This window comes from Sinocyclocheilus anshuiensis, unplaced genomic scaffold, assembly GCF_001515605.1.
Source record: "Sinocyclocheilus anshuiensis isolate Anshui unplaced genomic scaffold, SAMN03320099.WGS_v1.1 scaffold912, whole genome shotgun sequence".
NCBI classification, from domain to species: domain Eukaryota; kingdom Metazoa; phylum Chordata; class Actinopteri; order Cypriniformes; family Cyprinidae; genus Sinocyclocheilus; species Sinocyclocheilus anshuiensis.
The window spans coordinates 783,285-797,930 of NW_015549618.1; the positions used below are offsets into that span (position 1 = coordinate 783,285).

Sequence of the window (14,646 nt, forward strand, 5' to 3'; positions counted from 1 at the left end):
AGAGTGAAATACATGTTAAAAAGACAATAAACAAATTAAGTGAAGTTTGTGAATGAATAAATTGGAGAGATCACTTAGAAATATTAAATATGTCCATGCACTCAGAAAAAATGGTACAAAATCACTGGGGCGGTACCTTTTCAAGATGTACACATTTGTATGTTATTTACTCCTAAAGGGTACATTTTATACCTTTATATATAAAATATATAAAGGTATATTTATAAATAATAGTAGTAATATCTTTATATTGCTACTTTATGTGGAAAATATGGACAGGATCATGGAATCTAGTCATAAAAATGGAATTTACTCTATAATTTGGAATGTCACGGAATTTGCAAAATTTTGGATGAATAAATCAAAAGTAGGTCAGTGTGCTATCAAAGTAGATAGTGTAAATTTTGATTTCATGAGGCGTTCAATGTAGTGCTAGTACTACTACTAATAACATTATTATTAAAACATTATTCTTTAAAGAATATTTAGCATAACATTTTTTAACAGAATTTATTTACCAGAAAAAAATGCAAATACACAGTATTTCTGAAATAAATAAATAAAATACTATTTTGTTTATAAAATCAATTAATTAGATATGCTTTTGTTTATTTAAATTTTATGAAACCATTCAAATGGATTCCAGAAAATTAATGGAAAACAGATTTACTTTACAAATTTGGTAAAAATAAAACTAAATTTGAGAAAAAAATAAAACATTACAAAAATGTAATTTTTGTTAAACCTTTAATAAATTGCTGTTAAAATGTATAGGTTTCTTGATTTCATTTTCAATTACTTCATATTAATTAATATTAAATTAATTAATATTAAACCAGATATTAAATTAATATTACAACTGAAAACACTGACAAAATTTAAGAAATATTTAAATGGAAAAAATGGAATTTGGAAAAGAATTAAACTGATAGATTACATTTCTGAAGGAAAAATGTAACCAACTGGACCTTATTGACACACGACACTGCTCCACTGATCATGTGCTAGTTACTCCACTGCACACCTCGGATCACTTCCTCCTCACTCTTAACCTCATGGTTCCCCTCACACCACATACCCCTCCACAGCTCATCTTTCGATGTAACCTACGCTCACTCTCACACTCTCGGCTGTCTACTATGGTTTTATCTTCACTTCCTTCCCCTAAAATGTTGTCATCTCTGATGCTAACAGTGCTACTGATACCTTCTGCTCCACTTTTACAGTACGTCTTGTTTAGACACTGTCTGTCCCTTGTCTTTCTGGCCATTCAGCCCATACCACCCCTTCTGCCCCTTGGCTGTCTGATGTTCTCCGCGAACATCATTCTAAGCTCAGGGCTGCAGAAGGGGTATGGCACAAATAAAAATTTAACATCTCTTCCATCTTTATTTGACCCTCTAACTCTAGCACTCTCTGTTCTAATTCTATTGCATCTATTTGTTTTCTTTTTTATAAAAAAAAAAACACTTGACCCTCTAACACTTGCACTCTATTTCTTCTATCTACTTGTTTTCTTTTTGTTTATTATATAAAAAACCAAAAACAACGACAGCGAAAAACCTTGCTATGTGTACTGCATTAGGCTAACCGAGACTTGTCATAGCACTTGCGTATCATTGCTCTTTTGTTGATATTGATTGCTTCCATTGTCCTCATTTGTAAGTCACTTTGGATAAAAGTGTCTGCTACATTACTTAATGGAAATGGAAATGGAAAAACAGCCCTTTTTACTCCTTACGACTTTATTTCAACTTGAAAAAGTACTTGTTCCATTTTTGCATTTTTATTTTATCTTACACACATTAAATATGGTACATGGAAGCTCAAACATGCATGCTAATTAGGCTCATTGTCATGCATCAAGCACATCCCTTTCAGCTTCGGTTATAACTTTCATCAGGTAAATTGCTGGCTTCAAAATTTCTTTGCCATCAAATGTGAGGAAGCATATTAAGGTAGCTAAGTTTATTCATTATTTTTGTCTGTTTTGATGAACGTGATAAATTAATTGTACATAAAGTTTAGTGATATTCTTACCTGAGAGTTGGGAAGTTGTATTGTGTGAGTAACAATTAGGACTGTCAATGAATTATTATTTAGTCTAAATAAGTACATGATTTGCTTATTAATCTAATTAGTCATAAATAATTATATATCAATATCTGCTGAGAAAAAACAATGCCCCAAATAAACAATTAAAAGAAAAATTGTTACAGACAGGAGCGCTGAGTAGAAAACACAAAAAATGTGGCTTTTTCAAAAAGTCAACATTGTATGTTTTAATTCACTCATTATTTATTCAACACAAGTTCTTATATTCTGTCTGGAATATATTTCTGGCCCCTACATCACATTTGGCTCATTAAAGTGATACTCCACTCAAAAATTAAAGTTCTCTCATCATTTACTCACCCTCATGCCATCCCAGATATAAAAATTCTGACCGCTTCAAAAAGCACAAAGTAAACACAATGGTAAAGTTTCAAAAAGTAGTATTTGTAGTATTTGTTTCTTTCACACACCTATTGTTCAGCTTAAGAAGACATCAAAAGGGGTTATATGGGTTACAGTCATCTTCTCTTTGTTTTGTTTTTGAAGCAGCTTCTTTATACATGCTGTACACTTGCATTATATGCAGAAAGATGGATATTTTTTTTAACTCTTAGTTCGTGTTTATCTGAAGAAAGAAGTCATATACATATGGGATGGCATTAAGGTGTAAATGGATTTTTTGTGTGTGTGTGCCAATACTGCATTTTAATTGTTGCAGTAGATAGATGTGTTTGATCTGTGCCATTGCGTTTTTTCTTCCTTTAATCAAAGCTTTGTATGTCTTTCTGACAAAACATTTTATGCGGTTTATTTTTAAGCAATTTCACTCTGCACTGAGAAGATGGTTCAATATGATTTTTTTAAAGGGGTCATATGATGCGATTTCAATTTTTCCTTTCTCTTTGGAGTGTTACAAGCTCTTGGTGCATAGAGAAGATCTGTAAAGTTGCAAAGACTAAAGTCTCAAATCCAAAGAATGTTCTTTTTAGCAACGTCGCATGACCCCTTTAAATACTTGTGTACAATTTAAAGTTGCACTTTTTTGCTTTTACTCAAGTATGTTTTTGGCCAGATACTTGTACTTTCACTTGAGTATAATTTTTGATTACTTTTTACACCCTTGAATACAGTGACAGGACACTTGAACATGTACTGATTTTGTGTGGACTCTGAGTGACTGATTTCTATTAGGTAATATATCTTAACTGTTATTGCTTAATTGCTAAACTATTATTCATAGGAAAAGAGGAACTGCATAACACGCAACATCTTAAAAAAATGTATCATATACATCTTTGTTTTATACATTTTTTAATCATTTAGCATTTAACCATATAATTATTCGTTTCTTTTTATTATGCTACTAATTATTTTATCTATTTCCTTTCCTTGCTCTTGCTTCCGTCTTCACCATTACCAGATAAGGCGACTGTCCTTATTGCAAGGTTTTTAACGTCACAGGATAATGTTGTGAAGGCTGATAAAAGATTGTTAATGCCATTTTGGGTATCAAACAATACTTGGTGTTACCCAGTTTTGTGTACCAAGTAAAATGCAATCTGAAAGGGACTGGATTTAACATTTCTGACATGATGACTTGATCTAACATTTTCGGTCAGTAAGATATCGACAGTCTAACACTATAAAATAAACTGTTGCCTAAAAACAGCATACGAAAACACATCCCCTACTGAATGAGTCTTCGTATTAAAATCACAGTTTAAACCTCATATAAAAAAAGCAGGAGTGAACGTACCTCGTCCGTATGCATTCGATTGCCATTACTGCGTGTTTGACTTCTTATCTAAACGAACCAATGACAGATGAACTCAGTTGTTTTGCCCTACATTACCTGAGTTTCTTTGTTACTTCTTTTAATCATTTAACCAGGGGTGGGGCTAAAGTATGAAAAGAAACTGAGTACTGAGAAAAGGAAGAAAAAGACCCACAAGAGGAGGAAGCTCTACTTGGCCTCTGTATAAATATATCTTGAATATCTTTTGGAAGCTGACAGTAAACTAAAAGATTATATTAAATATTAGAATATGCCTAATCATTGCAGTAGCCACCGTTTTCTGAGGAACCTGCTACTTTATTGCATGATATTGCACAACGCCAAGATAAGTGCCTTTCTATGAGCTGCCTACCCAGTCAACAATTTGATCTCACAATGATGTCACCATGAGCTCACACGATTCTCATGGTGTGGTCACAATGTGTGTGTCACAGTGAGCTAAAAGTTTAACCACACAGCACACTCACTGTGTGCTCATACTATGCTCCCAATGTGAGGTCACTGCACACTCACTGTGCGCTCATACTATGCTCCCAATGTGAGGTCACTGCACACTCATGCTTGTTCAAGGTCTGCAGAATGAAGACCAGGCAAGATTTGTCCTCATCTGGGATAATGTCAGCTTTCATCACGCCCATCAGGTCCAAAACTGGTTTGTTACTCGTCCCCATTTTCTGTTGTCTACCTGCCTCCATATTCACCATTTCTAAACCCTATAGAGGAATTTCTCCACATGGCGCTGGAAAGTGTATGATCGTCATCCCTATGTCAACATGACACTTCTCCAGGCAATGGAGGAGGCATGTGGAGACATTGATGCCGCCTCCATCCAAGGTTGGATACGCCATACAAGGAGGTTCTTTCCACGGTGTCTGGCAAGAGAGAACATAGCATGTGACGTGGATGAAGTATTGTGGCCGGACCCAGCCCGGAGGAGGGATTGAGCCTAGATGCACCCAACCATCACACACACACAATTCCATCTTTTTTCAAAATTATGTTTGGATTCTATCCAACTACACATTGTTGTATTTCTTTTCTCTTCTATAATCATCTTTTTTCAAAATTGTTTGGATTCTGTCCAACTACACATTGTTGTATTTCTTTTCTTTTCTCTAGTACTATCTATATTCACAACCACAAATGCTTACAGTAAAGAAAAAAAAAAGTTTGGTTTCAATCTTGCTTTTGTTTACACTGTGAATTTTTAAAAATTTATCTGACAATTACTTTCGCTCTTGTACAGAAATGTCCATAGGAGCTCATGAAAGAAGAGCTTTAGGTTTTGAATTACTGTGTGCATATGACATATCCAAAAATATATTATTATGGCAAAAGTGTTTGCAATGTAAGACAGCTGTTTGCTTTTGAGATGTGTTTGTGATCTTTTGAATGCAGTGTGTCATTTTGCAAGAGATGTGAGGCATTTTGCATTTTGTGTGTGCAATTCTTGGATTTGTGTGTTAAGTTTTGAAAAAAAGAGGTAAAGTTTAGAAAATGTGTGTAAGCAGTTGAAGAAAACTGTAAACACAGCATGTCAGAAATGAAGACCTAATGTTCCGAACCGTAAATATAGTTTAAAGCTTCTACTTCTGCAACAGCAGCTCAAAAGTATTGAAAAAATCTCTCTGTATAAAATATTGTAACAACTGATAAGCATTTTTAAGTAACAGATCACTGAAATATTTAGAAATCGCTGATTCCAGGCTCAGTTGGAGGAATAGTCTGGTGTAGAAGCTCGTTCCATTACATCAACAACATAGAGTAAAAAAGCGGTTGGGTTCAAAACAACCCAACCGCTGGGTCAAAACAACCTAATAGCTGGGTTTGTCCCTTTTTAACCCAGTGCTGGGTTATATTTAACCCAGCATTTTTCAGAGTGTGGGCAGCCACATTGCTGCGGCGCCCGGGGAGCAGTTGGGGGGTTCGGAGCCTTGCTCAGGGGTCTCACTCTCACCTTTATAGCCTTTTAAAGCGTAATATGTCATATAGCTCTAAAATGCTGCAGCAAATTATTTTCATATGAGGTGTGCATGGGATGTCCCATGAAGAAACAGAACAAACTGAGACAGAAGAACTGTGGTAACGTCTCCAAGATGCTTTGAGAACCCTAACTGCAAAGCTATACCTGAAAAACTATGCGCAAGTGCACCGAGGGCAAAAGCTGTTATAAATGCAAAGTGTAGTCACACCAAATGTTGATTTAATTTAGTTAATATAAGTTAATTGATAAAGAAAATCTATTTACGACGTTATGTTTGACAGCATCCTCATTTTACCGCATTTTTACACAAGAGCCTAAAACTTTGAACAGTACTGTAGCTTTGCAGGTAGGTTTCTTGAAGCATCTTGGAGATGTTGCCACAGTTCTTCTGGATTTAGTCTGTTTTAGTTTGTTCTGTTTCTTCATGTGATTCCAGACAGACTGGATGATGTTGAGATCAGATCTCTGTGTGGAGCACTGGCTGGTGTCAGACAAAAATCTCTCTGGATTATTACAATTAATGGCAAAAGAAATGTTTGGAAATGTAAATTGATATTTCCTACTGACACACTACAGTAAAAGATAGAAATAACTGACTTAAAACCATTTTACCTGGTGAAAATACTAGTGTTCTAATAATTTTGGCCACCACTGTACATATATTTATATTTAATTCAATTAAATTTAATTCAAGTTTATTTGTATAGCGCTTTTCACAATACAAATCGTTGCAAAGCAACTTTACAGCAAATTAAGTTTCTACAATATTTAGTGGTAGCTTATCAGTGGTGACACATCAGTTTATATGGCAGAAATGTATGGTAAAAATCAATTAAAGACGTAATCAAACAGACGATGAACACTATTAACAGCAATTATTATATGATGCAATCAAACTTATAGCAAAATGTGGTAGTTCTGTATGTTGTTTCAGGGTTGGCATCATCTGAGGTCCTCTGAGGGGTTGGCATCATCTCTTCTCAGGTGCTCTGGATCCAGACTGAAGCTTGTGTAAATCCTAGTTACCACGGGATGTCATAATCATAATTATGATACATATAATGCATGTAACCCGTGCATCAAGAGAGAAAGATAAATATAAATAACATTTATTTTCTTTTTCTGTCACAAACAACACAATATCAATATTTACCACCGCATTGCTTGTTTCTCCAGCTTCACTCCTCATTGTAGCTGTCCTTGCTCTGGTCACAACTTTATGGAACTATTCTTTAAATAAGTTTTGCATTATATGTGACCCTGGAGCACAAAACCAGTCTTAAGTCTCGGGTATATTTCTAGCAATAGCCAACAATACATCGTATGGGTCAAAATTATAGATTTTTCTTTTATGCCAAAAATCATTAGGATATTAGGTAAAGATCATGTTCCATGAAGATATTTTGTAAATTTCCTACTGTAAATATGTCAAAACTTAATTGTTGATCAGTAATATGCTTTGCTAAGAACTTCATTTGGACAACTTTAAAGGCGATTTTCTCAATATTTTGATTTTTTTTGCACCCTCAGATTCCAGATTTTCAAATAGTTGTATCTCAGCCGAATATTGTTCTATCCTAACAAACCATACATCAATGGAAAGCTTATTTATTCAGCTTTCAGATGATGTATAAATCTCAATTTCAAAAAATTGAGCTTTATGACTGGTTTTGTGGTCCAGGGTCACATATTACTGTGGTATAGTTAATGTGTTATATTATAACAATAAAATGTATACATATAATTTGATATTAATCATTCACTGACTTAGTTATGCACTCAATCTATAGCTGAATATAGACCGGAAGCTTTTAAGCGGCCTGAGATTTCACCGAAAATATGTAGGCTATGTGCCATGAACAGAGCCAATTTAAGAACTGCTATACTGCTGGGTTTTAAAGATTCTTCTTCTTATTATTATTATTATTATTATGGTTGCGTCAGACATCACGTCACATTTACAGTCACAATAGTGAACCGAGTTATCTTAATGAAAATAACGCCATAAATGAGGTGCATAAAATCTCTCGCGCAGTGTCGCTCTCTTTCGCGAGCATTTTCGGTCTCTCTCGCGCACTGTCGCTCTCTTTCCCACAGTAGACCCTCACTGCAGAACAAAGATCCAGGGGCGGGGTTGGATCCACATCTAGAGGGTGGAGGTGGTAGGTTTAGGTATATGTAAGGTGGGAGGAGTTGGATCTGGATCCAACCTCGCCCCCTGGATCGGTTCTGCAGTGAGGACCATCTCCTCTTTCGCGCGCAGTTTCGCTTTCTCTCTCTGCGTGCGCTTCACTTTTGTACAGTCCGGCGCCTCATACTATTGAAGGTGGAAGAGACCCTTTTTGGCACTTGAGCCCCTGCCCCTCAGAATGTCTGTGCACGTCCCTGCATGTGTATGTTTCTGAAATGCTGTAAAACGGTAGTCTCCCTCCCCTTTCGCAGTTTCACTCTTTAATCTGTTTACTTATTCAAATATACGACACGAGACGATGCATAGCAACAGTGGCGTTGCGAGAGGGGGCTTAGGGACCATTCACCTCACAAATCAAATATGTTTTATACATTTTAATTTATTCTCCAAGTGCTAGAAATCCATCTGTCCGTGATGAAAAGCAGTCTGCGCTGCTGGCTGCGGTAGATTACAGGTTTCCTTCACTAAACGCATCTTTGAAGCCCTCGTTTTATGATTTGGATAGCCTATCTTCAATAGCCAGATCGCGAACGCGATTCAATCGCCCACACAATCTTATTCCTAAATGACAGCTTGAGTACGATCACAATGTAACATTCAAATTTGCATTCGCACTGCCGCTGAGAAAGGGCAGTTATGTGAAACATCTTTACACAGTCTTTTGTGTCGTTATTTCTGTGCTACAAACAAGCTAATAATTACCGAAGAACTAGGATAAAAGTTTATAGTTTGAATAGGCCTATAAACACTGTTGTCTACAGTAGCATAGCGATCAAAATAGAGAAGCCTAAATCACATTTATTTGCAAGTGACTTTACGATTCAAATAAAGGTTGTACCCATTACAACCGAACACCAGCAGGTGACTTAAAAAGAGATTTGTTCAAAAAACGCTTTCATTCAGAATAGTATGAGCAAGTTATTGAATCATTCGTTCAACATACATTTTAACAATTCGTTGTATATTTATTATGTTTTATAAATAGACTGCAGAAATTAGCATTTTATCAGAACCTCTAACATGTTATTTTGTTTAGCTTTTTCTTTTTTATTTTTCAGAATTGTGGGAGAATAATTATATTTCCCTTATCTCTTTCAACCCTAGCAAGGCCCCTATATATTTTTAATGACTTTGTACTGACGAAACATGCTATCAGATTGTGCTACCAAAAATATATTTGCATTGTTTTAAGGGTAAGTTTAGGTTAAGGGTGGGTAGGTTTAGGCAGGGGCGCCGCTGGGCCCCCCAGAGATCTGTTTTATTAGTAGTAACAGTAGTAGTAGTAATGTAATAGAAATTATAAATGTATCTACCAGTTACAAATAAAACAAAATTACGGCTTATTTCTGCATTTCCAGCAAAATTATCATAAAAATATTATTATTATGAGATCAGATGGTAAACTGTCAAATTAGAGATGTCTTCGAGTTCGAGGGGGGCAAACCGAGCTGGACGATTTGGTCAGTCGCACTTTTAAACACATTTTAGTTTTGCTATAGAAAATCTACAAATTCACACTCTGAGTACATAGTCCCAGCTGAACACCTCTGGTGTGACTTTAAATGCAGACCTTGTGGCAAAAACTCATCACCAAACACCTGTGACTTATATGGACAAAAGTATTGGGACACACCCTTCTTTAGAACAGAAACAGGCACTTCCAAAACTGTGGCATCAAAGATGGAAACATAATTCATGTATTTAAAAATTGTATTTCCATCTTTTTGTCTGCAATTTAATCATATTGACCTATTACTTTTGCTATTGCTTTTGACCATTAGGTATCAGTAACATAATTCATTCAGAACCTGTTTTATTTACATTTATATTTATGCGTCAACGTGTCGTCTTAGTCACAGACAAAATGTTCGTTAACAAATATTTTTCGTCGACAAAATTAACACTGGTCCCAACACCTACAGTACCAGGATGATGAAGATGAAACAAGGGTGGACATTTCAGCAAGACAATGATCCCAAGTACATAGAGCAGCAGGAAGCGTGTGAGGTTGTCATGGCGACCAGATACACTGCACGCGAATTACGGCTGCGCTTCTATTTTGCCACACTAAACTTAGCAATAAACACATTGAAAATAATACACAATAAACATGTCTGTCAAGACGATCTCAAAGGAGGCTTTTATTAAGCAGATCAATGAGTGAATTACTCATCCACTGTTTAAAAAAAAACTTTAGCTGGGTTTCCACAGGCAGGGTCACAATTATCTACAGTGTATGAAGCTAAAAGTTTTTGGACAAAGTATTAAATACATTTCAGTAGTTCAATACTTTTCCCCTGCGTCATTCCATTTTATTACACATAACTTCATTTCTGAAATTTCTGAAAAATATTTGTTTTGTTTTGTTTGTATGTATGGATTACTTGGGTTGTTATCGACATCTGGTGAAAATTTCATGTCAACAGCACGTTTAGAAACATATTTACTGAGAAAAATGGTGACGTGTTCAATACTTATTTTACCCGCTGTATATATTTCCTCTTCAAGGAAAGTGTATCATAGCCATTTGCTCAGAAGATGTGCTGTGTCTTTATTTTGCTCATTCCTGTTCCTCGCATGCTGTTTTATCTGTTCATTTGTGTCTCTTCACACTTTGCCAGAACTCTATTATCTGCTTCGGTGACCTTGCGATTGTTGTAATGACCTTGGAAAGGTCGTGACCTTTAGAATCCTTCATATAAGTTCGAAACTTAGAAGGATCTGGAGAACGTGAGGGTTTTATGCCCAACCGTTTCAGACAAGTGCCCACATATGCGTCCTCTATGTTAAATGGCTTAATGTCCTTGGAAGCCTCAACTATTTTTTTGGGAAGATCATTGGAGAACACATATCCTACTCCCAAAACATACGTGGGGTATTTTGGTTCAGGGTACAGCTCCACTGAGACGTAATACTTAGATTTTTTGTTTCTAATGACATTTTGGTTCCACATCAAATACCCTGTGATGTAGTTCTGTCTGGGTGTGTTGGGTGCCAACAGGAGGGTCATCAGGTTCTCCAGGTTTATGTACATGTGAGAATCAACCTTCATACTAAAACTCACTTGAGGGCAACGAGTGGCCAACCAGTCCATGATCACCATGGTCTTTATGGTCAGATTGAAGTAGGAGTCCACAAAGTTGCTCTGCAGTAAATCTCTGTGTTGTCGACTCTCTTCCTCCAGCTGCTGTTGAGCTTCGGCTCCTCCAGTCAAACCCACCAAGAACAGAGTCAGCACTGCTTTTCCCTGCACTGAGCTCTCATTCCCCCATGTGCTGCGGATGGCATTACGAGCCTCTACCTCATGGGGGGCCACAGGGACCATCAAGACCAGGAACGGATCCTGCTTGCATTTATCAGGTTCATCCAGAATGAAATGATAGTTGCGTGGATGAGCCACATGATGATGCACCAAAATGTGATTTTTTAGTGTGGTAGTTGTTTGAATGATTTGTGGAATAGTTAAAAAATTCCAGACAAATTTTTTGCCAGACAAGCCCTCAGTCACCACATTATAGGACTGAGTTTGATTTACAAGGTTAAACCAGGTGTGAGAATGTTTGACTGGATTAAATGAGAAAACGTAGATACAAGAGATGACAAACGATGATAATGTCAATATGACCAGCAGAACGAATCCTGTTTTAATGTGACATGTTAAATCTTTATCCTGAGCCAAACAACACCTGAAAAAGAAAGAGAAACAAAAGGTTAAATGTCTGTATAATCTCATTCAGATTTGTTTTTGACACATTTAGTCCTTATTTCTGAAAATATGAATCTTTCGAATAGTACTACACTTTTAATGTTTTATCTGTTTGTCCGGCAAGGTTTAAATGTAAAAGTGAATATCTTAAGTCTCTAAAATGTAAACTTAAGTGGATGAGTAACAATAACACCACTACAAATTCTGATAAAAGAAACATTTTTCGTAGATGGCATCAAAAGCGTCTGAAACCCCACCGCTGATCATTTGCAAGTGCAGTTTTTGTGTGTATTTGACATTCAAATATGTTATGATGCAAATCATTCACATAAGCCGTTCTTTATCTACAGTACTAAAAGTGTCCGTGCTGGTTTTCCCTGTCTTAAACTTTTTTTTTTTTATGAAATAGTATTGTACAGGTCGACATACATTTTTAAAGCAAAGAAACCTGAATTTGGGACACGTCTTTTTACAGAGTTAACTATTTTTGCCATATAACGCAAGTTAAAATACGAAAATGACCAAAACTAACATGAAATAAAAATAAAGCTAACGATGTCATCAAAATCATCAAATTTAAATGTAAGCACAATTTAAAGAGCAACTAAAAACAGGGGTGAACATACCTCTTCCACATGATTCCGATCGCCATGACTGCTTATATAAAGGAATCACTGAGAGATGCATGTAATTTTTTCCTGGAGTAGCCGAGTTGTTCATTCCTTCTCATGAACTGGGGGTGGGGCTTAAACATTTTCCAATACAATTATAAGAGGAACTTTCCACAAATTACTTTTAAAATTTCTTTATTTATTATTACTTTTTACATTTTGAGATAAACTGTTACCTAATATTAAACTGCTTTCTCTGAAACCACTTGGGTGAATTAAATGAAACTACATACCTCACCAAAGCCAGAAGTTCTGATTCAAGATAAAAAAAAAATCTGGCACATTAACTTTCTGAGATGTTTATTCTGGTGGTACAAAATATGCTGCTCTGCTACTTTTTGTTAACATCACTTCAGAGTTTGTCCCTCACAGAGAACAGAGGTGTGTGTGTGTGTGTGTGTACTCCAGGCCATGTGTGAGGCCATATGTGAATGATAAAATGCTCTTCCTATTTTCTATAGTATTATGACTGTATAAACATTATATGAAATACTGGTTGGATTTTTTATAACGCTGAAAAAAAATGTCTGTAGTTCCCTTTACATGTCCTCCTACAATATTAGTCTGGTTAACAGTTAACAATAAGCTTCCATTTGTTAAAATTAGTCAACAGTTTTAGTTAACATGAACTAACAATGCACAATGCTTCTATACTCTTAAAAATAAAGGTTCTTTATTGGCATTGATGGTTCCATAAAAAACCTTGAACACCCATGGAGCCTTTCCATTACTCAAAAGGTTCTTTATTGTGATTTAAAAAAAAAAAGATTATTTAGGTTATTAAAATGTTATTCACAGTAAGAAAGAAGTGGTCATTCTGATCACTGTGGCGTTCTTTGGGTTCTTCTATGGTATTGCTACAAACCATACCCTCTTTTGGAACCTTTATTTTTAAGTGTACACAATATTTCTAAAGCATTAATTTTCAACATTTACTAATAAATTATTAAAAGTTGTATTTGTTAACATAAGTAGGCTACTTGAGCTAACACAAACTAACAAAGAAGTTGTATTTTTTATTAACTAACATTAACAAAGATTGATAAATATTGTAACAAATGTACTGCTGTACATCTAGGTAATGCATTGGTGGTCTGATTTCACTGGTAGACAGTTCGGATTCATCGCTGAGACTTTGTTTCAACTGGTATAACCAGTTCATACTTCACACAAATCTTAAGTATTTACTGTATGTCCTTAAGTCGTAAAGATAACATTGTGGGTGGGACTATGAGAAACGGACAAATTATCAAACGTGAAGAGTGTGGTATGCACCTACAGAAAGAGGGAAAACTAAGGGTGTTTACACAACACTGTTTTCATCTAAAAAAAAAACTAAAAAAAAATTTATGCATTTTGGCTGATCACTTACATGACAACTACATTTTGGGGGCATGAAAATGTAAACTTTTAAAAAAGGGTTTCAAAGTGCACATTTTTGAAAACAATACCATTATTGTCTCTGTAATCTACAAAAATGCAAATTTGTGAAAACTGTGACGTCAGAATGCAAAACTCAATAGAAATATCACCCAAGAGTAAAATGTCAATGCAGACACTAGCAGAGAACTGCAAGTTGGTGGTAAAACACCGATTATGTCTATAAAGATGGATAATTTAATTAGAGATTTGAAGTAAGTTCAGCATCTGTTTGTGGATGTGAGACGTTACAGTTAATCATTATATTTGATTGGAAAAGTCATATAAATACAGTTTTCATGATTCTACATTTAAATGGTTGAAGAATTACATTTTTAATAGAAGACAAGTTTGTTTGTTTTAAGGGTTGCTATTCTGGCAAAGCAAGTACTCTGTGGGGTTCCTCAGGGGTCCATACCTGGACCATTACTATTTCCTAAATGACTTGTCGAATGTTTCAGATATTCTTACTCCAGTAAGTAATGTTTGCTGATGATGCAACCTTAGTTCTCTCTCACTCAAATTTCAAATCACTGATTAAGAATGCAAATGATGGTCTAATTGCTTCTGCTAATGGGTTTTATTTAAACAAATTATCTTTAAATATAAAAAAATCTAATTTTATTATTTTTAGTGGTAAAAAAGTATAACCTAAGGCAGGGCTGTCCAAGCTCGGTCCTGGAGGGCCGGTGTCCTGCAGAGTTTAGCTCCAACCCTAATCAAACACACCTGAACCAGCTAATCAAGCTCTTACTAGGCATAGAAACTTCCAGGCAGGTGTGTTGAGGCAAGTTGGAGCTAAACTCTGCAGGACACTGGCCCTCC

General features: G+C 35.6%; 2 protein-coding genes across 2 annotated transcripts in view; both read right to left on the reverse strand.

Annotated features, from left to right (window-relative positions):
- The window catches only part of LOC107659337 (beta-1,3-galactosyltransferase 2-like), a 23,638-nt gene extending 19,808 nt beyond the window's left edge, over positions 1 to 3,830 (reverse strand). Inside the window, exon 1 of the mRNA XM_016448250.1 lies at positions 3,812 to 3,830. The gene's annotated coding sequence lies outside the window, so the exon portion shown is untranslated. The remainder of the gene's footprint in view (positions 1 to 3,811) is intronic.
- Positions 3,831 to 10,618: 6,788 nt separating this feature from the next.
- LOC107659298 (beta-1,3-galactosyltransferase 2-like) lies at positions 10,619 to 12,383 on the reverse strand. The gene is made up of 2 exons (XM_016448186.1): positions 12,358 to 12,383; positions 10,619 to 11,711 (listed from the first exon to the last, which is right to left on the reverse strand). The coding sequence occupies exons 1-2, from the start codon at positions 12,381 to 12,383 to the stop codon at positions 10,619 to 10,621; spliced, it is 1,119 nt and encodes a 372-aa protein (XP_016303672.1).
- Positions 12,384 to 14,646: the final 2,263 nt, after the last annotated feature.

Excerpts from the sequence above, each read along its gene's own strand:
- LOC107659298 (XM_016448186.1), bottom strand. The coding sequence starts at position 12,383 with ATGGCGATCGGAATCATGTGGAAGAG. Across the intron at positions 11,712-12,357 it reads ATCGGAATCATGTGGAAGAG|GTGTTGTTTGGCTCAGGATA; the intron begins GTATGTTCACCC and ends TTTCTTTTTCAG.